We start from the raw sequence: 22,766 nt of genomic DNA, 5'->3' as shown, positions 1-22,766 counted from the left end.
ATAATCCAGCCTCAGAAGAACAAATGAAAAATTTTAATTTGTAAGATCTCATTTTTTTTTATAAGCTTCAGGATTCACCAAAACTCTCTTAGTGCTGTTGTTTCCTGGCTGCACTCATTGGTTCATTGAGCCCGTCTCTGCTGTTGTGCAATGGACGTTTATAACTGTAACCGAGCCAAAGATCTCCTCTCTTTCTTCCCCCTCTTGCCCTCTGGGTGAGGATCACAGAAAATGAGGGCTTGATATAGGAGAGTGAGATGAGATGAGGTGAGTGTGCCTGCAGACTGTAGGTCATTCAGTGCATGCCAGCATGGCCCGGTCCTGTGGGTTTCTGCGTCTGTCTGCCAGCTGATGTGACTGCGGCACATTCAGACCCCTCTGGCAGCTAAACCGTGAACCATACATCACCCCGTTGCACGTCTGAACCCATTTCTGATGCTTTTTTTTTTTTTAATGATTAAGGTTAGAACTGATCTGAGACCTGAGGAAACTAACCTATGAATGACTTAATAGAGATGAGTTTGTTTCTTCATCAGAACAGATTTGGAGAAATGTAGCATTACATCACTTGCTCACCAGTGGATCCTCTGCAGTGAATGGGTGCCGTCAGAACGAGAGTCCAAACAGCTGATAAAAACATCACAATAATCCACAAGTAATCCACATCACACCACTCCAGTCCATCCTTTCCTTTGTCATCATTTCTCATTAAAATCCACCAAATTGTTAAAGAAATGTTTTAGACTGTAAACGCTGCTTTATCAGTGCATATTTCTCTCCTGATTCAGACAAGACAATTTATTCACTGGAAAAAAAGCAATAGTATGGATTACGGACTCTTATATTAGCCAGAAACAATGGTTTGAAGTTAAAAAATGTCTTAATGATGGATTGTTTCTTACAAAAACATGCATCTTTTCACTTCACAAGTCATTAACTGATGGACTGGAGTGGTGTGAATTACGTGTGGATTATTGTGATGTTTTTATCAGCTGTTTGACTCTCATTCTGACGGCACCCATTCACTGCAGAGGACCCACTGCTGAGCAAGTGATGCAATGCTACATTTCTCCAAATCTTTTCCAATGGCTAAACAAACTCATCTACGTCTTGACCTGAGGGTGAGTAAATATGAACTATTTCTAGGTAATATATTTGAAACATTTATCAGATTATATAATTTAATTGTAATTTATTTTTTTATTGCTGTTATTCTAGTTTTATTACTTAATTAGAATAACAGCACATTATCTGTTACACTATATAAAATAATATAACACCCATGATTAAAAAAACCTGGTGATAAAAGGCAGTTCCTTGAAATGTCTGAAAAACAGTTTGCCAAAACAAACTGTCCAAACCAAGTGATTCGCTAAAATGAATCAGACCTCCCAACTGAGACAGAGAGGAATCTTCTAGAAGACACGTTTGATTATAACCTCGGGTTGCTCAGTTGTAAGGCTCTGCAGTATAATGTGATGTACAGTGTGTGACAGGCTATAATCTTTGTCACGCTACTCTGCTGCTTGTTACTGGAAAAGCTGTACCATTTTAAAAACAGCTGAACTGCTGGGACAAATGTAGTTCACCAAAATACAAACATTCTGTCTTGATTTACTCTTGATTATGTCATTACGAACTTCTTCAACTTTCTTTCTTACTTGGAATACAAAAGGAGACATTTTAAAGGTAACTATTCATTCATTTACCGTGATGTTTTCAAGCTTCAGTAAAGACAAAAAACACCATAAAGAGTTTGTGTGTCGCTGCTTTTAGGTGGTAAACCTCCAGCATTTAAGCCTTGGGTGTTTCATACCCAACTGCCTCAGACTGTCAGCTAAATGTTAGCACACAGCTTGAGTTTGTACATTTGACTCAGATAAGACGAGGTCAAGAGAGGTAAGAAGAGCATGGAAAAATCATGTGGAGGAGGAGGAGGACATCTGGTTTTCATACATCTGCCATTCTAAGAAACTATATGTTTTGATACTGCTTTTCAAGTCAGGAAGTAACTTCCTGTTTCTTTTCTCTTTTCACTAGTATGCTGCTTTCTGCTCAATGAGTTATAACAATCTAAATCCATTGCCCGGCAGCAGAAACTCCTCTGCCAAGTACAATAAGGTCCAAAAGTCTGCATGCTCTAGTTGAAATTCTTCTATTTGGCACTATTTTTAAAGGTTTTAAGGAATACTAAATTATATTAACAGCAAAACAGTTTGATTGGAAATATTTATTTCATAACAGAAGCACTAAAGCTGCATGTGCTACACACGTTTGTCTAAAACCAGATGATCATGTTCTCCAGCATGATTTGATTATGATCCAAAAAGAGCATCTTGTGCTTCAGTGGAATCAAGAACATCTGACCGTCTGTACAATGTCACATGATCAGTGTCCTAGAAACAGTGCACATCTAAAATGTTATTTTAAAAAGTGTCTATTGCTAATAAATGCTTTTTTTACAACAAAATACATTTTTGAGTTATAAAGATTATTGATGCTTACTTGGACCATTTGACATAATAATCAGCATCATTTTTTTTAAATCATGACAAACATAAATTTAGTCAAATACACTCTTAAAAATAAAGGTTCCAAAAGGAAACTTTTTTATGTTTAATTAGAACAATTTTGAGTTATTTTAATGTCCAATTCTCACTATAAACAAACCACTGACTACGACTTTTGCCTCAATAAGCTCCTAATTTGCTGCTTATTCATAGTTAGTAAGGTAGTTGTTAAATTTAGGTATTGGGTTGGATTAGGGATGCAGAATATGGTCATGCAGAATATGTGCTTTATAAGTGCTAATAAAGCGCCAATATGTTAATAAAAGGCATGCTAATAAAAAACTAGTTTATAATGAGAATTGGTCCCTATAACTATATACTGAAGTGTTACCAAACATTTTAATAATCTAAAGAACCTTTAGTCCAAAGGAAAGTTTAACAGATGGAACCACTGGTGCCTATAAAGGCCCTGATGTCCAATTGTTTGGTTGTTAGTATATTTTTATATTAATTGCCCAATAAGCCCTCACGCTTCCAGTTTTCTTCCAAAGCAAATGAGCAGAGAATATGAAAGAGAGAAACTTAAGTCTCAAGTCGCTCTTCGCATAATTCACTAGTACGAGCCTGTTCGCCACCTCCGGCATTGCACTCCATTTGTTCAAGGAATGACACAGCAGGATCTAACAAACAACACGAACCCTGTCGATGTCTTCAGCATGTGTGTGTACAGAGTGAGCGAGCATGTACAGATGTTTATATATGTGTGAAGAGTGCTTTGTGAGCAGGCAGTGAGTAATGAAGTGATCTGTAGAGTAAGGCATGTGTTCCTCGGGGAAGTGTTTAAGCAGGCTTGAGAGCGTTTCGATGATGTGGGTGTTATATGTGCGTAAGAGCATTTCATTGTGTGTTTATTGGCACAGGGTGACAGGTCAACTTTTATTTTGGTTTCGGGCAAATTTCAGCTTTGAGCCAGAGGTTTACGCTAGAGAAATCTTCCCACACATTTATGCTGTTACATGCAAACATTACAGTACGCTACTGTTGACGTCTACTGTAATGTGCCCTTCATTTCTGCAGTTTATACTATTAGGATCTGTCCAGTGCTGTACTCTAGAGTAAGTGATAAAAGGAATAGTTCACCCAAAAATGGCAATTTGCTGAGAATGTACTCACCCTCAGACCATCCAAAATCTTGATGAGTTTGTTACTTAATCAAAACATATTTGGAGAAATGTAGCGTTACATCACTTGCTCACCAATAGATCCTCTGCAGTGAATGGGTGCCGTCAGAATGTGGGTCCAAACATCTGATAAAAACATCACAATAATCCACACTCCAGTCCATCAATTAACAACTTGTGAAGTTTCTTGATTTCAGTTCCTGTGTTCCCAATTGACTTCAAACTAACCTCACTTAAAAAATAAATAAATAAATACATAAATAAATGAATTAAAAAACCAAAGTATGGTTAACTACTTCTATTTGAGAGCTGTGTTTTAAAATGCTGTACTAAATGCGAGATGTGAGCTCAATGCGTCCATCTCGTGTATGTTAACGTAGAAAAACAATGGAAATGCTCAAAGTATTTTCCCCAACATCATTAGCACTTGGAAAAGGTTTTAAGTTAAAGTAGTTAACAAGTTGCTAACCACATCAAAACTGTCAAAAGTAGGGTTGCAAAGGGGTGGAACATTTCCAAAACGTTCCATCTTTTTGCAACCCTAGTCAAAAGCACAAATCCTAATTTAAGTTTGTAAAATTAGCTTGTAGCTTTATCGCGAGAGTTTCAAAGTAGCTGCCCAACTAAATTATATATTTAAGAACATATTGCCCCTTAAACAGCTTCAGTGCAGTTAGCATGTTTTTGTTCACAAATGGTAGCATTTTTTACTTAAAGTAGCTAGCAAATACAACTACTACTAGATTAATTGTAGCTTCCCTAGCTACAGTTTCAAAGTAGCTTCCCCACTTGGTTTCTAGTGGCTCCTATCCATGAAGTCTGTCTATCTACATTATCTAAAGGTTTCAGCTAATTAGCCTCACAAGAGTGTGTGCATTGTCTTCTAAATAAAGATGAGCCCTGCGTGATGCATTAGAGGGAACGATATGCTTTGTTGTTGGTGTGAAACAATCACAAAAACCTTGGGAGTTCTCCGTCTAATCATCTCGTTCACACCTAATTAGCCACAATAATGAGAACGCAAACTGACCATGAAAAGCGAGTGTTCGTTTGCTCACTGTGCTAGCGACACCTCTGCCACATTTATGTAGCTCTGAATAATTCATCCCGCCATTCTAGCAGTGACTTTGGAGAGTAAAAATATAGTGTGACCTTTCTCTGATAGCACACGTACATCACAGAGACGTCTATTTGACGTCTGCATTTACATCTGCAAGACATATTTTTTTAGTGTGTTTGCTCATCTGCAATTCCTCTATAGGGTTTTTCCAATCAGATGTTTAGAAAATGTCTTTAAGATTTAGGAATGTATGTAAAACTGATGTCTTAAAGACATCTATCAGATGTTTGTACACAGCAGATGCTTTCCAGATGAAGTGATCTTTAACAGATGTCTTGCAGACGTATGTGTGCTGTCTGGGTTGGCATGTATTTAAACTGCAGTTCAGTCAACTGTTGGTGCTTCTTTACATGCATATGACTGTTTGTAGAGCACAAAGGCTTACTAAGGTTTAAAAATGCAAATGTAATGAGTGGTTAAGTGTTTGGATGGTTGGAGGAACCGTTATTCACACATTCAGATCTCAGCTATAGCGTATACAATGAAAAAGAAAATTTGGTCGTATACCTCTTGACATTAATAGCTCTTTCTGCTCATCAGGTGTCATTAATATTGGTGTGTTAAACAAGGGCGGTCTGGCCGATGGTTGGATCAATAGCTCTTTGTAGCCAGTAATTGGTTTGTTATGGTTAGACGGGCCGCAGCCACTGTTCTGACCCCCTGCTACCAGACCGCAACTGTTTCCATTTAAAACAGACACACATGCTTGTGTGTGTTTAATTGTGCACGTGCAGTTGCACAGAACCAACCTGGTGAAAATGCTGAAACCTTTTACAAATATTTACTCAAAAGAATCATGTTCATAGATCATTTTTGTTTCTTCCACTGTATATCAAACACACAGTTTGCATGATATATTTTTTTACTTATTGGTAAAGGTAGATATTGGGTACTGAGCCACTAATATCTACTAATCCTATTTTAACTGTAAAAGTTGCTTGTAGCTTGGCTACCTACAGTTACAAAGTATCTTTCCACACAGTATTTATTTTTTTATTTTTTCATAAATTGTATAGTTATACGTTATATTTAATATTGTCCTACAGCTTCAGTGTAGTTAACAACTTTTTGTTAGCAACTTGTAGTTTTTTGTAATTTTTTTAACTTAAAGTAGTTAGCAACACTACAAGTTTCTAACCACACTGAAGATGTTATATGCTCAACTCCTGATTTAACTTTGTAAAATTTACTATTTACTATTTAGCTGTTAGCTTGACTAGATACAGTTTCAGAGTAGTTTACCACAATTTATTTAAAATCAATTATACAGTTAAATTATATATTTAAAAAGAGCTTCCTCCGTCAAAAGCTTCAATGTAGTGTATACAGTACCATTATCCATATAAAATATATTTTTTAAATCTCACGAGACAGTGATGTGTTTTTTTCTGTTTTTTTGCAGAAAATGTTTTATGTAGTCTGGTTTGCAGATACCCTGATACTAGAAACCAACATTTTGATAGAAAATTTGTAAATTATATTGTCATTCACTTCATTGTTCCACCAAATTTTTGATTATTTAAAAAAAAATTATAGCACAGTAATATTGTGAAATATTATTAAAACAGTGTTCTATTTTAATATATCATAAAATGTAATTTTGATCAAAATTGATCAAAGCTGAATTTTCAGCATCATTACTCCAGTCTTCAGTGTCACATGATCCTTCAGAGATCATTCAAGAAACATTTCTGATTATTATCAGTGTTGAAAACAGTTCTGCTGCTTCATATTTTTGCGGAAAACGTGAGAATTTTTTTTCAGGATTCTTTGATGAATAGAAAGTTCAGAAGAGCAGTATTTATTTGAAATGTTATTTTTATAATGATGTAGGCTACCGTACTTTGTAAACAGTCTTTACCCCTAATTTTTATAACTTTTATTTAGTAAAGATGCGTTAGATTGATCAAAAGTTCACTTCTTACGAAAACACCTTACTGACCCCAACCTTTTGAAAAGTAGACTGTTCTTTAAAAAGTGACTGCTCTGCGACTAACGTGCCGATCAAGAACGACTGTGAGCACGATGAACGACCTGTTTGTTTTCCAAATGGCTGGCATCTCTTTGGTCGTGTGCCTTTAGAAGTCAACGATCATTCCCGCGAGCCGTCTGAGAGTCTAGCCGTCTGAAAGCAGTCGCCTCCTTCTATCGCACTTTCTTCATCCCCGGCCTCCCTCTGACAATCCCTGAAGGCGACACATAAAGCCCATTCCCCGGTCCGTGGCTGGAGTCTGGTCTGGGACACTGACTGTGATTAGGCCTTTCAAAAGCAGTAGCCACGTGGCTTCTGTTGCTTGATGTCCAAATTGCAGTGTCAGGAAATGTCAAGGTAAGAATTTGCTTAGAACAGCTGGAAGTGTTTTTACAGGAGAGACGAGTGAAAGGGCTGCGGTGTTTACGAGATTCCCTCATCCCCGCGCTCCTAACACGAATGCTGAGCACCATCTGCATCTGTCCAGAGAAGAAATGTGTTTGACTTACAAGAAAAGAGATGCCGTTTCCTCCAGGGAATGTCAGTTTATTATTGGATTTGCACATACTTGTAAATATTTCTCCAAAACTCTAAATCAACAACATTTCTCTGGACATTTGATAATCTTGATAAATCTCACTAGTCCATGTCTAGGATACAATTCACCACAAAATCAAATAATAAAATATTTTACTTAAAGAAAATGAAGCCTATTTAGAAAATTTAATTATTTTTGAAATATAACACATTACATTATGCCTTATTTGCCTCCCAAATTCTTTTTTAAAAATGTAACTTCTGCATTTTTATTTATTTATTTATTTATAATTATTTATCACAGGTAGTCAAGTATTTTACTTAATTTTCACTAATATATAATCAGCATAAATATTTTTGTTTTAACAATATTATTTTCATAGAAGTTAATTACATTTACAGTGTAGTGTATTTAATAATTATATATATATATATATATATATATATATATATATTATTAATAAAACAACATAATTAATACAACATATTGTGTTTTATTTTATGGATATTATATGATATTATAATAATAGAATAAAATAATAGAAAACTTAAAATTTAAATAAAAATAAAATATATCTATAAATTAATACAATAGTTTTAAGTTGTAGCTTAAGTATTTCTTTAATGTTAATGGTTTTGCTTAAGTACTCTTCCACTTTAATGTAAGTGTCTTTGTTAAAAAATTACCATTAAATAAAAATTATATTTTATTTTTACTATATAAATATATAGAATATTATATTAAATAATTAATTATTTAAATAATTAAATAATATATTAAAGAAAAAATAGTAATAATACGTGTGTGTGTATGTATATTGTGTGTGTGTGTGTGTGTGTGTGTATGTGTATGTATATATATATATATATATATATATATATATATATATATATATATATATATATATATATATATATATATATATATATATATATATACCATTTTAATTTTAAGTATTTTAAGTATTCTGTATTTTTTCAATGGTATTTCTACATTTAAAAAATATATATATTTTAAGATCATGGGTGACTACATCGTTTGACTGCTTGATTTTACACCTACTGATGACAAGTGAAACTGGGATTGTGAACTCAGACCTGCCGAATAGCTGAGGTCTTGATGAATGTGAATAGTGCGTTTACATTTCAGGAGGTGCGACACTAGTAGCCATGACAGGCATTCTCATGCGCAACAGGCTTGTAGTCTAACGCACATCTGCATTACGACCCCAGGGCAGACGTTCCCACTGTTCACCTCAAAGTTGCTGAAGGCCTGAAATCTCTGATATTGTGGGTGGTAATTTTAAGACGTGTCTAGACCTCACATGTGATCCCCTCGGGGCTCTGAATAGAAACCAAACTGGCTTTTGTAAATGAAAGTGCTGTTATGTTTGGAGCCAAGGTGATTGTTGAGAGGAGCCAGGCAATGAAAAACGCGTGAGAGAAAAAGGTTTTAGCCAGCTGGACCACAATTACAAATCCTCTTTAAAGTATCAAATCTAGGCGTTCGAATCAAATCCATCTATGGGAGAGCTTCTGTTGTCCTCTTTTAATTGCTTTTGCTCTGTGTCTCAACAACAAATCTCTCTTCATGGGTGGTGGAGGGTGTGATTGACAGTCATAATTGCATTGATTACTGCAGACAGACACTGAGCTGTGTCCAGGAGACTATAATTAAAAGGCCTTGCACATTTTGTCTTCTTAAATGAGAAAAATAAGCTTCCAGAGTGTCAGTTTTTGTGACAGACACATATATTTACTAATTTGACTTCACAGTCATCAGACAATAACTGTGTTTCAAGATCTACTAATAGCCTTGTCAGTGGATGAATGTTTTTGTGGAATTTGAGTAAATATGTTTCATAAACTAAATGTTCTTTTCAGTTGTTTTCAGCAATTTTGGGTAAATCTAATTTGCTGTCATAAATTGCGTATATTATCCATAATACTGTGTAGAGATAGTCACCCGTTAATTTACATCATCATTCAGCCAGAAGTGCTGATGTTTTTAGTTTAAATTTCAGCGATTGTCTTAGTTTCAACAGATGCGTTTGTTTTACAACCATGAAACGACATACACAGTAATATTGATTTATAAACTACAAAACAAAAATTTTTTAAAAAAAACATTATTTGTATGCAAAAAAATAACAATAAACATATTTGCATGGATTTGGCCTAAAGAAGAACACACAGTAAAAACATTTATAATGTTACAAAAAATTGCTATTTCAAATAAATGCTGTTCTTTGTATTAAGGGAAAAAATGTATTTCATAAAAATATGAAGCAGCACAACTGTTTTCAGCATTTATAGTAATAAGAAATGTTTTTCATATTCAGCATATCAGAATGATTTCTGAAGAATCGTGAAATTGAAGAGTGGAGTAATGATGCTGAAAATTCAATTTTGATCACAGGAATAAATTACATTTTAATATATACTATAATAGAAATGGGTATTTGGAAATTAGAATAATATTACTGTTTTACTGTATTTTTGATCATATATATATATATATATATATATATATATATATATATATATATATATACAATAAAATGTTTGAATTTGCATTATGCATCATCCACACCATCAGGTGTCAGTATAGTCCAAGATGATTGTCATATCAGCCGGTGCAACATAAACAAAAAATACTGACTACACCTTCAAAGACCAAAATAAAAATAAAACTGGCATATCCTGATGAAGTCCAGTAGTTTAAACCCTATGAATTGTCAGGCACGTGGATAAATTCTTTCTCATAGTCTTTTTTTAGGTTTAAACGTTAAATCAAGCACATGCAGTGGGTTCTGAGGTTCTGCTGCAGCTGTTGAGCGTCTCTGTAATAAATGGGTCCAGCGGCAAACCCCAATCTGCCACCGCACTCCTTTATTCCACTTCATCAAATACATCCCGTCTTTTCTCGTGCCATTTATAGATCCTCTTTTGGTACATTCGCTAAAGTTCATTAGTTCATAGCCATTGTGCTCCAGATTTGTAACGTGAAGCCTTTTAGGCCTCGTGCGATGAGATTCTGTCTCTGTCTAGGCCTTGCGCTCCGATAAGCTCTTTTTCATTTGGGTGTATAGAAAGCACGAGGATTGGGATTTTCGTTGGTGAGGATTTTGAGCTAGATAGACAGAGATGATTAAAACAGGAATCCCTCGAGGAAACACAGATAAAATGTGTCGCCACAACAACTGGACGGAGAAATGAAAGATGGGAGGCTGGGCTGCCGTTGGTGCACTTGTTCTCGCTAGTCTTGGAATCTGATGGAGCACAATTACACACTAGATTAAAGGCCTTTAGAGATACGGAGGATTGCATCCCTCAGGATCCCTAGCGGACTGCTGGCTGTGTGTTTGTGCCATGTGTCGCTGGCGCTCTCCCCTGAGACTGCGGCTCTGGCACTGCTGCTGTTGGTGCCTTCGGACTCCAGGTTTGTGAGATCAGACACAGGCTGGTGGCCTAGCAACTGTTTGTTTGGGTTTTCAGTTGTGTTACACCCTGTGCACTTGAATACTCTTTATCATTTGACATATATAGTCTCTGTATGGATTATATATCATATGTCTATACATATTACAGTTCAAAAGTTTGAATGGTTTTTAAAAATAATACTTTTATTCAGCGAGGACTTCCTATTAATCAAAGAATTTTGAAAAAAAACGTCTGTTTCCACAAAAATATGAAGCTGCACAACTGTTCGTTGAGCAGCAAATAAGTATATTAGAAAGATTTCTGAAGATCATGTGACACTGAAGACTGGAGTAATGATTCTGAAAATTCAGCTTGATCACAGGAATAAATTACATTTTAAAATACAGTTGTTTTTATTTTATTTTAATAATATTTCACAATAGTGCTGTGGGAAAATACAGTGATTAACAATTTAAATTACACATTTTCTACACATGTTGATGTTCCTCGTATCAGGTGATCTGTGAACTTTACTATAAAAATATAGAGTTTTCAAAACATTTTAAATTGATGTTGACTTGCTATTTTTTTATTTTAGACAGATTCTATTGCAACCATCAAAAGTTATAAAATAATAATAATAATAATAATAATAATAATAATAATAATTCTTAACAAACAGTTCACCTGTGATATCAGTAAATAATATAATTTTATTCTAGACGGACAAGAAAAGTGAAGGGTCTGGATTCTATGGAAACTTGTTTCTGTGTCTGCCGTGCCACAAGGATACGTTTTCTATGAGTATTTACGCCTTGATTTGAACGAAAGCAGTGCATCAGTGCAGCGCGGCTGACACAAAAGACCGTACACTGCTTGCATTCAGCTCATATTCTTCAAAATGGCGCTACGGTGATGTGGAGAGACACAGAGGAGAGGAATTGTTGAAAAAAGTCATAATTTTTGTTTTCTTCGTGTACAAAAAGTATTCTCGTCGCATCATTACGTTACGGTTGAATCACTGATGGCAGATGGACTATTCTGACGATGATTTTCATACTTTCCTGGACCGTGACACTGTTATTTATTTATGGGACAGTCACAAGCCTCCCAGTTTTTATCCAAAATATCTTAAATTGTGTTCAGAAGACGAACGGAGCTTTGATTGATTAATGACAAAATTTTCATTTTAGGGTGGAGTATCCCTTTAATGCCACACTGTTTGGCGTCATCGGTCGCTGTCAGCTCCTTCTCTTTCATCCGCACTCTTTTATCTGTGTGTGCGCGTGTGCGTGTGCGAGGGATGTCAGGGTTAGCGAGAGAATCTTTTGGTCCTGGCGTGTTTCTGCTGAGCTTGTCTGGTCTTGTCAGAGAGAATTTACACCTTTGTTTACTGCAGTTAATCTCATATAATAGACACTGAGAGATCGCAGTGAAAAAAAAAAGAAAGAAATAAAAAAACATTGCATTTTCAGTGAAATATTTAATATAATCTTAAAAACTAAATTATTTACATGTGAAGCAAAATTGCATAAGATATTGAGTCCTTTTTTTCACAGTAATATATATATAAGATAATGAGTCCTATATTATATTCATAGATATATATATATATATATTATATATATATATATATATATATATATATATATATATATATATATAAAAAATCCTGCCAAACATGTTTTCATGCCAAATATATATGTATATATTTTTTATTATTATTTTTCTTTAAGATCCTGTTCATAAGAGTAATTGTTTTCATGTCATAACACAGGTTCTGCTGTCTGTGGAGCTAAAATAAATAAATAAATAAATACCTTTAAGTAAGCAAGTAATAAACAAACTTACAAAATTACAAATTGTTGTTTGAACCCTGCTGAATTTCCACTGTGTTTTCAAATGAAAGTGTTATTCATTCATTTATTCAACATGAAAACGTGTTTGGCAGGACTTAAAATGGCAGGAATTTAAAAAAAAAATGTTGATTTTAAAAAACAAAAAAACACACACACACACACAAAAAAACTAATTTCTTCATAATAGATTTTGCTCTATGTTTGTAAGGACATTGATTTCAGAAGATTTGGTCTGTTTTGCCTGTCTGGTTTGTTAATGGAACGAAGCATCATGAAACTCATCCAGTTTAAATCGTCCAATTTAGAAAAAGAAAAAAACAGTCCAGTTAATGCAACACAATTTACAATATAAACTGTTCTCGTCGCAGCTGTTTTCTTTGGAGCTTCACTGCCTGTGGTTGTCTGTGGATGTGCTTTGAGAAGTAAAACCCTGTCATTTTTAGTTCTGTTTTTAGACAGGAGTTCAGTGAAATTTGTCTGCAGACCTAGAGAGATGCCCAGATACTCAGCACTGATCTTCATCATATTAGAAATCTTTCTTACCGCTAACAGAATATTAGTATTCCATGCCATATTACACTACACACACACTAACATAATACACTAAAATTAAATTGATAAGACAAAAACAAACAAATGCATGTCATTTATTTTTCTGTGGAATTAAGGAAATTGAGTTGAGATGAGTGTCAGAGCGATAAAACAAAGTTGAGCTCAGTTGAATTTTAATGCGCTGTTATGCGATAATTTATTTATTGTGGAAAAAAATCATTTTACTTTACATACTGCTGTTTATTTGTTATGCTGCTTTTTTTCTTTATTATGTATAATTTTTGTGATTATCATTCATTGACTCATCAGTTTTGTGGCAAATTAAAAGTAGCCTACACTGATTTATTCAAGAAAATAATATGTAGCTCGTAACAAATATCCCACAGGTTGTATTTACTATTAAAAATACAGCAAAAGCAGTAATAATGTGAAATATTATTACAATTTAAAATAACTATTTGAATATATATTAAAATGTAATTTATTCCTGTGATCAAATCTGATTTTCAGCATCATTACTCCAGTCTTCAGTGTCACGTGATCCTTCAGAAATCAGTCTAATATGCTGATTTGCGGCTCAAGAAACATTTCCGTCTATGATCAGTGTTGAAAACAGTTGTTCCGTTTCATATTTTTGTTGGAACTGTGTTTTTTCCAGATTTTTTGATGAATAGCAACTTCAAAAGAACAGCATATATTTAAAATAGAAATCTTTTGCAACAATATAAATGTCTGTACTCCCACTTTTGATCAATTTAATGCGTCCTTGCTGAATAAAATCATAAATTTCCTTTAAAAAAATTCCTACTGTCCCCAAACTTGCTTAAACTTCAGTTATGTGCTAATTTAGTGTTGTTTTGTCACGTTGCACAACATTTTCACTGTTTGTGTGAACAGACAAAATATTTCCAAGTCTTTGGAAACTGGGTTAGAACAAGTTGTTAGTAGCTCGTAGCTTGGCAAACAACTGTTTCAGGGTTGCTAAATAGTGTTACGTGTGTGACACTAATAAATAAAGTATCAAAATACTCTGACACAACCCTGCGGCAGCAGACTGTTGGTCTAAAGAATAATTGGCTTGATTGTGCAGTGCAGGAAGCTGCAGGTCTCTGCCCCACTGCCCTACTGCCTCAGGCTGGGTTATGAAGGGCTGGACGTCCTGTTTGATCCGGCTCGCTCTCACACACAGACACACACACACACATCAACAGACACAGACACAAACCACACACACACACCACACACACACACACACACACACACACACACACACACACACACACACACACACACCTCTTTGCTCACTGCCTCCTGCAGTAAATCTAGTAAACATGCTAATGTTCATAGGCTTTTAAAAAACTCTAGCCTCGGGCCTCACACACACACACACACACACACACACACACTGCCACAGCACTGATCATATAGAAGCAAATAGCCTGTGTTACGAGTCTCGTAAAGTTTTTTTTTTTTTTTTCTTTCAAACCTAATTAAGAAAAAGAATGTGTGCTACTTTCCAGGTGTTGGCTAATTAAACAATGTGTAACATTTATGACTAACAAACAAGATACATTAAAACCAGACACCATTTTAATAACTTCATTTATTAGACAAATACAAATGTAATTAATACGTTATACCATACTAACAACCTGGTAGTCTATGAAACGCACCATATAAATACTGTGTTTTTTTGGACTTTCAACCAAAAAATAAAATAAATTGCCTTGGATACGGCACATATTGTTGATGTTTTAAAACTAATAACTTGGTATTTGCAAAAAATAAAATAAAAAAGTTATATAGTTTCCATAATTATATATATTTATATATATTATAATATATATATATATATTATAAGGAAGACTTTGAAAACATGTTAGGATATTTGGAGTATATGATAAAATTTTTCATAATATTTTTAAATTATTAACAATAAAAAAACAACAAAAACAAACATGGTATTATATCAAAAAATTTTCCATTATTTTTTATACAATATTAACAATAAAGGTTAAAGGGGTCCCACGGCAAAACAACCTGTCCTTATGTTCCTGTTTTTATTTTATTTTTTTTAAGGGGGAAAGGTTAACATAGCAGGCAGATTTTGTGCATAACATGCACATGTGTGTATGTTCATGTAATCTTTCATCGAGAAGGTCTGGAAAAACACAGATCTTGAGCAGTTCTGGAAAAGCATTCAGTGTTTCCGAAGGCCTCGTGTGTTTTTCTCAGTGCTTTATTACTGGTAACGATATTGTCATCTTTTTCTTGCTCGCTGGGAATTGTAATGCAGTGTTCTCTGTAAAACAACTTTAAAGAATCTTTACTTTATTGCAGGGCAAAATGCAATATAAATTTGAATCGAATTATTAAATGACATTTTCCTTTTATATATGTATGTACGTTATTTATGTATGTATCTAACAACTGTAATAGTTAAAATGATACACCACGAACTGAATACAAAGTAAAAAAAAAAAAAAATTGTAGATAATTTTTTTTAAAATATAAAATATTTAAAAAAATCAATACTTATCTGTATAATTTTTATACTTACTAAATTTATATTTTTCTTAATTTTATATATTTATATCTTTATAAAATCTTTATAAAATTAAATATTGCCTAATTAATATTACTAATATATCGATCTATGGATCTGTAGCTATCTATCTATCTATATATCTATCTATCTATCTATCTAGCTATCGATGCTGTCTGTCTGTCTGTCTGTCTATCTGTCTGTCGTTGTCCATCCATGACCATCTATATCCATCCATCCATCCATCCATCCCATCCATCTACCATCCATCAATCATCCATCCATCCATCCATCCACACTATCCACCTAGCATCCATCTATGGGCCATCTATCCTATCTAATCTATCTATCTATCTATCTATCTATCTATCTATCTATCTATCTATCTATCTATATTTTTCCATCCATCCATCCATCCATCCATCCATATTTTCCATCCATCCACCCATTCATCCATCTATATCTTTCCATCCATCCATCAATCAATCCATATATTTTCATCCATCCATTCATATTTTTCCATCCATCCGTCTGTCCATCCATCCATCCATCTATATCCATCTATCCTTCCATCCATCCATCCATCCATCCATCCATACTTCCATCCATCTTATCATATTTTTCCATCCATCCATCATTATCCACCATCCATCCATCCATATATTTTCATCCATCCATTCATATTTTTCCATCCATCAATCCATCCATCCATCCATCCATGTCCATTTCCTTCCATCCATCCATCAATCCATTCCATCCATCCACATCCATATCCAATCCATCTATCCATTCTATCCTTCCTTACATCCATCCATCCATCCCTATATTTTTCATCATCATTCCATCCATCATCCATAATCCATCCATCCATCCATCCATATATTTTTCCTCCATCCATTTTTCCAATCTCTCCATTCACATTTTTCCATCCATCCATCCATATTTTTCCATCCATCCATCCATTCACATTTTTCCATCCATCCATCCATCCATCCCATTTTTCCATCCATCCATCCATCCATCCATCCATCTATATTTTTCCATGCATTCACATTTTTCCATCCATCCATCCATCCATCCATCCATTCCCATTCCATCCATCCCCCCCCTCCATCCACCCGCCATCCATCCATCCATCCATCCATCCATTCACATTTTTCCATCCATCCATATTTTTCCATCCCATCCCTCCCTCCATCCAAAACGCAATATTACTGCCATCCATCCATTACAATTACTCAAACGCAATATTACTGTTTTCTCGCAAACAGACTCAGGTTTGAAAGTATTTTAAAAGTGAACTTCAGGGAAAAGCAAAAAGAAATGCCACAAATGTGAAGAATATGCTTCCATTGAATTATAATTCATTTATTCATCATTGCACACTCGTGTGAAATAGCTGCCTTTAAAACTGAAGATGCTGCTGATTCTCTCAATCCCAATCAAAGTGGCAATGCTTTTAAAGATGCAATTAGTCCCTGACGTGCTAATTAATCTCTACCAACACATCCATTCCCATGTAGGTCAGCAGTGTCCTGTTGTGTAGATCATTAGAGGTGTGCAGTCGCTCACTTAGCTTCCGAACGCTAATCAGCTTCCCTCTTTTGATGGATGATTTATTTATCATGGCACGAGTGATGACCCCAGCTATAAATGGCATCGTAGATGACCATTAAAAAATGATGAGGTGCCTATCAGCTCGCTGGACCCTGAAAGCTTGTAGGGGGTTGTTTTGAAATAACCGTTTGAAGATACTGATAGATGTGTCCTCTTTAAAAAAATGTACACAAGGAATTAGATTTCACACCATTTGCTACAAACCTCATGAATTAGCTTACATAAACAAATGCACAAATAATGTGAATGATGTGAAATGGCTTACAGTAATTTGAAGTACAAATTATTGAATTAATTCTAAGCAAGTAAATGCTGTATTTATTTGATAAAAAAATACAGTAATATTGTGAAATCTTATTACAATTTAAAATAACTGTATTCTATTTGAATATATTTTAAAATGTAAGTTATTCCTGTGATGAAAAGCTGAATTTTCTTCACAGTCTTTAGTGTCACACGGTCCTTCAGAAATCATTGTAATATGCTCATTTGCTGCTCAAGAATCATTTATTGTTATTATCAATGTTGAAAACAGTTGTGCTGCTTCATATTTTTGTGGAAACTGTGATGCATTTTTTTTTTTTTTTTTAAAACCAATTCCAAATGCTTACTGAATAAAATTTTACATTTCTTAATAAATAAATAAATATTCTTACTGCCACTTTAAATTGGATGCATATGATACATTTCTGATTCATTTATTTGTTTTAAAACCAATTTTTGTCATATTGGCGACCTAGATTCCAAAGAATCTGTCCCTTTTTCTAAGTGATGCGTTACATAATCATTCCTTGAAAAATTGCTTAAATGAATTGTTATATAACCATTGCATGAGAAATTAAAAGCACTCTTCTTTATTTTTGTTTCAGTTGCTTATCTCGGAGACATCGCGCTGGATGAGGAAGATATGCGCATGTTTAAAGTGGACCGCATTGTGAATTTAGCAGAGAGAACAGTCACAATTCTGAATCACACAAATACAGGTAAGTGTGTGTGTTCGTCAGTTTGAGTGCATGGGCCTGCTTTATATAAACTTTGTGCCAGGCTTAATTGGCAGTCAGAGACTCAGGAAGAGAACTTGAAGCCATACATTTTTAAACCAACAGAGAAAAGCCTGTCAAGAAACAGTTACCACATTCCCAAACACAACAACACATTGCAGTTGGGATCTGACAAAATGACAGCAAATTTTCTCATAATTAGAGTTAAGTTTCATGATATTTTCACCCCAGAAGGAGGTAAAGTTTGCATATAAATATAAAAAAATCCAGACTATATATATAATCCAGCACACATCTGTTTTGCTATATATATATAGTCCAGTCCAGTCTGTGTGTAGGAGTTAGCATTCAAAACAATAGAAAAAAACATGCAGAATATGAACAGATATGAGTTAGTGGTTACCGTTGAGCTCAGTAGACAATTTAAAGTCTCATATTTGTAAATGGCGCATATATTGACACAAAAATTTATTTGGACTATTTTGATCTAGATCAAACATTTCATCAAAAAAAAAACTTTTAAAGATGTTAGTGGAAAAGACACAAAATATTTGAACATATTCACTTATCCAGATTGCCAGATGTTAGTGGAAAAGTCTCTTACAATTTTGCAAATGTGGGTTATTTATTTAACTGTAAATGTAAGTTGTAGAAGATGATGTGTCATTTATCTTTCTCTGAAACTTGTGATGATGAGGTTCCAGACTGACCGTTTCGGTTTCTCTTCATTTGGTGTTGGAAATGGTAGGTTTAGTTAACAATGAGACGAATACAAACGATACGGTGTCCAGTCGGGGATCCCATCGGAGGAAGAGGGCAGCGACGTCCAGACCTGAGAGGGTGTGGCCCGAGGGAGTCATCCCTTACGTCATCAGCGGGAACTTCAGCGGTAAGTCATGTACACCTGCACAGCTTTTCATGTTTAAGTTTTAGTGGAAGTCAACAGCATGTGATCGATAACGTCTGTTTGGTTATTAAGTTGCATGATTATAGTACTGTAGGAAAAAAATGTTTGTGAAAGAAATCACACATTCATGTGTCTGAAATCGGTCAGTCTAACCTCGTGTCACTCCATTTGTTTGACTTTGTGGAGCTCAAAAGAAGTTGTTTATGGAACTCAATTATAAAAGAACTGCTTTACTTTTAAAGTAATACAAAGATGAAAAGGTGTTTTGCTTTGGTCGTGTGTTATCTTGCAGAAGGCAACAAAAGAGCCAGGACAAAACACAACAGATAGGTGCATGACATTCCTGGTGCAACTGTACACAACGTTGCTGAATTTTTTAATATTTATTTAAATCAGAATTACTCCATATTCAGTCATAACTATATGAAGACATAAAATGTGCAAGTTTGAATTGCAACACCTTATGATCGTGTGCTCCAGCATGACTTGATAATGATCCCAAAAAAATCTCTTGCTTCAGTGGAATCAAGTCTGGAATCTGACTGTCACGTGATGAGAGTCACATGATGTCAATAGCTGCATCCCAAATGATGCATTATATGCACTTATGCACTATGTACTCAACTGTGTTGTTTATGAAATATATAAGGTTATTTTGTCATTCAGAATCAGTCTGACAGCCCCTCCCCCTCAGGCTGTTTAATTAAAGTTGTGACAGTATCCGACTTTCCACACTTTGTTTTTTTTCTTCTTTTTTTGCGGTTAATTAAGTGCATCATACAGGTATTTAAAGTGCACTGTTTTGTTTTTGAATTTTCAGTGTGAACACACTACTCACTATTTATACGACAAAACGGCATTGAATAGTGCATCAGTATGTTAATTGGGACGCACATAATGTCTCAAAATTACTTATTTAATTAGTGACCGACAATTAATATAGTGTGATTTATTTATTTATGCATTTATTTATTGCCATTTTATTCATAGTTTTTCTTTGTTTTAATTTTTGTTTTTCCTGGTTAAAGTTAGATTTTGAATCCAGGTGATTTGTATGTGAAACATATTTTGGTTGACTTTGTGAAGAAAACCACAATATTATGATATATACCACAATAATATCCTATTAAACTCACAAAAAATTCATTTTAACCCACAATATTAAACCACCATCTACCACCATCATCACAAAAAATTCACACAAAAACACCACCAGCCCCCAGAATATTTATATATATATAGTATGAATATCTGAACATAAAATGCTATATATATATAGAGAATAAAAAAAACAACATCAATAACAAAATTATATTAGCTTTATGCAATCTTTTTTTATCAACACTTGAACGTGGGCAAGTTTCATAAAAAAAACAACGTTTTGAACAAAAAGCTGAGAAAATCACATTTTCGGATTCAGATCAATGATCAAAAGATAGATGGAGCTTTCATCAACACCCCCAAAGCTTCACAGTCCTAAACCACTTCCTGGATCATCATTTCATTCAATAACGTAAGGCATTTTTGATTCATATGCTGTTAAATGTTTGATGATTGCATTATTTTACATATTCTTCTGCTTACATATGTATTACATACATTTCTCAGAAGATGTAATAGCACCTCCTACAGTATAACAGTGAATATACAGAAAGCTGGAAAATTTCGTCAATATCGGGGAAGCGTCGTCTTGTAAATAATGGCGGGGAAAGAGCTCAAATTACTCATGCTGTGATTTAAAGGTGCAGTTGCATTTACCGTTGTTCGGCAAATTGTTACAGGCGAAATCCAGTCATTTCAAGATTTATCCACATAAATGGTATTTCCTCGCAAGATTTCCCTATGCAGATTTCGCAACGGATGCAAGTGGCCATTAGAAAGTGGTTTGTTTTGAAAGTGGCTTCTGTGTGAGCTGTGCTTTAGACATGGCTACAATACTGACAATAGACAAAGGTCAATTTTGTCTGTGCAAAATTACCAACATTTCACAGATGTCACCGGCACCTTAGGTCACCCTGCTCACTGCTCATCCCGTGTGTGTGTGTGTGTGTGTGTGCTGTACAGGAAGCCAGCGAGCCATATTCAGACAGGCCATGAGACACTGGGAAAAACACACATGTGTGACGTTCATCGAGAGAACAACAGAGGAGAGCTACATTGTCTTCACCTACCGGCCGTGTGGGTAAGTGTGCGTGTTAGCGGATGTGTGCAGGCTCCACAGGGAGGTGTGTGTGTGTGTCCGTGTCAATGTGAGAGAGAGTTTCCACAGCAGGAGGACCAAACCTTTGACTCTTCCAGGAAGGAATCAAGCTCATGTGGAGCTTGTGCTTTTCACTCTTTTCTTTCACTCTATCCTCTTTCTTTTCGGTCTCTTCCTGATTTATCGCTCAAGTGGTTTTCCATCCGATCCGCCCCCTATCTTCCCCTTATCTGCCATCAGACCCATCAGACTGATTATTTTTTTTATGTCTCTCTTGGCTATCACCCTATGACCGAGCGATTACTCTGTGCTTCGCTGAGGAAATACCAGCCGTTTGTGTCACACTGTTCTCCACGGGACTGTCACCTGAACATGTGTGTTTTATCTGTACACAATGGCTCCCCGTAGATGCTTCAGTAGCGTGGCAGAAGTTCAGAGCCCAGCTTGACGGTCACATCCGTTGGAGACAAATCAGTCCCCGGGATGCCGTGTTGGCACGTCGGTTTTGCTCTTAAGCTGCTTCTGTCTGCTGGAAAATGGGATTTATTTTGCTCTTTTGAAACGTGTGGTTGACAAACGTTCACCACTCGAAGCTCGTCCACAGACCACACAGAATATTTAGCGAAAGTTGTGTGGAAATCTTCATGAATTACAATAAACATCTGGCTTGGAATATCAACACATATTCAGTGTTCAGCATCTCGGCCTGTCGTGATGAATGATTATACAATATGTTTATTCATATGTATGATTATACATATGTTGGTCATTTATAAAGTTGTTTCCATATGAAAGTCTTAGTATCCAAAAAGCCTGTTAATTTCTGAGATGCACAGAGAGGGTGGAGGGTCATGAAAAACAAGTGGTTTTGGTGCAAGAAAACTTGATTAAGAGTATAATCGACCAAAAAAATAAAAAATAAAAAAAAAGGATTCTTTTAATAACAGTTATCCTAACAAACAGTTAAACTAAAACGTGCACCTTGAATAAATAAAATATTGTTTGAGGGGTAAAGTTACACAATCTGTAGATCCCTTATTTCATTTAACATCGTTAATATGGCATGGTAGGATACCCAGGAGGTGGGAAGATGGATTTTGTTGCAAATAATATTGAAAATATTGTAGTTTTTTTTCTTTATTTTCTTGAAGTCATAAAAAATATAGTCTGAGATTACTGAAGCTTGATGTCCTAATTTCAAAAAATAAACATACTAAACATAAACATAGACATAAAAAAAAAAAAATACATCTGATTGGATAGATGATAAACAAATGGGCATTTTGTTTTTTTGCCCCTTATAAAGTCTATACAATTAAACCATAGAAAAATTACAAATGAG

The 22,766-nt window shown here is 34.8% G+C and overlaps 1 protein-coding gene across 1 annotated transcript in view; it reads left to right on the top strand.

Moving 5' to 3' along the window:
* Positions 1–22,766, top strand: part of LOC109109073 (bone morphogenetic protein 1-like) — a 70,361-nt gene that overhangs the window by 5,794 nt on the left and 41,801 nt on the right. Inside the window, exons 2-4 of the mRNA XM_042762793.1 lie at positions 18,186–18,299; positions 19,066–19,206; positions 21,289–21,406. Of these exons, the coding sequence (XP_042618727.1) occupies positions 18,186–18,299; positions 19,066–19,206; positions 21,289–21,406 (373 nt within the window). The remainder of the gene's footprint in view (positions 1–18,185; positions 18,300–19,065; positions 19,207–21,288; positions 21,407–22,766) is intronic.

Source organism: Cyprinus carpio, chromosome A8, assembly GCF_018340385.1.
Source record: "Cyprinus carpio isolate SPL01 chromosome A8, ASM1834038v1, whole genome shotgun sequence".
NCBI lineage: Eukaryota > Metazoa > Chordata > Actinopteri > Cypriniformes > Cyprinidae > Cyprinus > Cyprinus carpio.
This window is presented reverse-complemented; position numbering and strand designations above follow the sequence as displayed.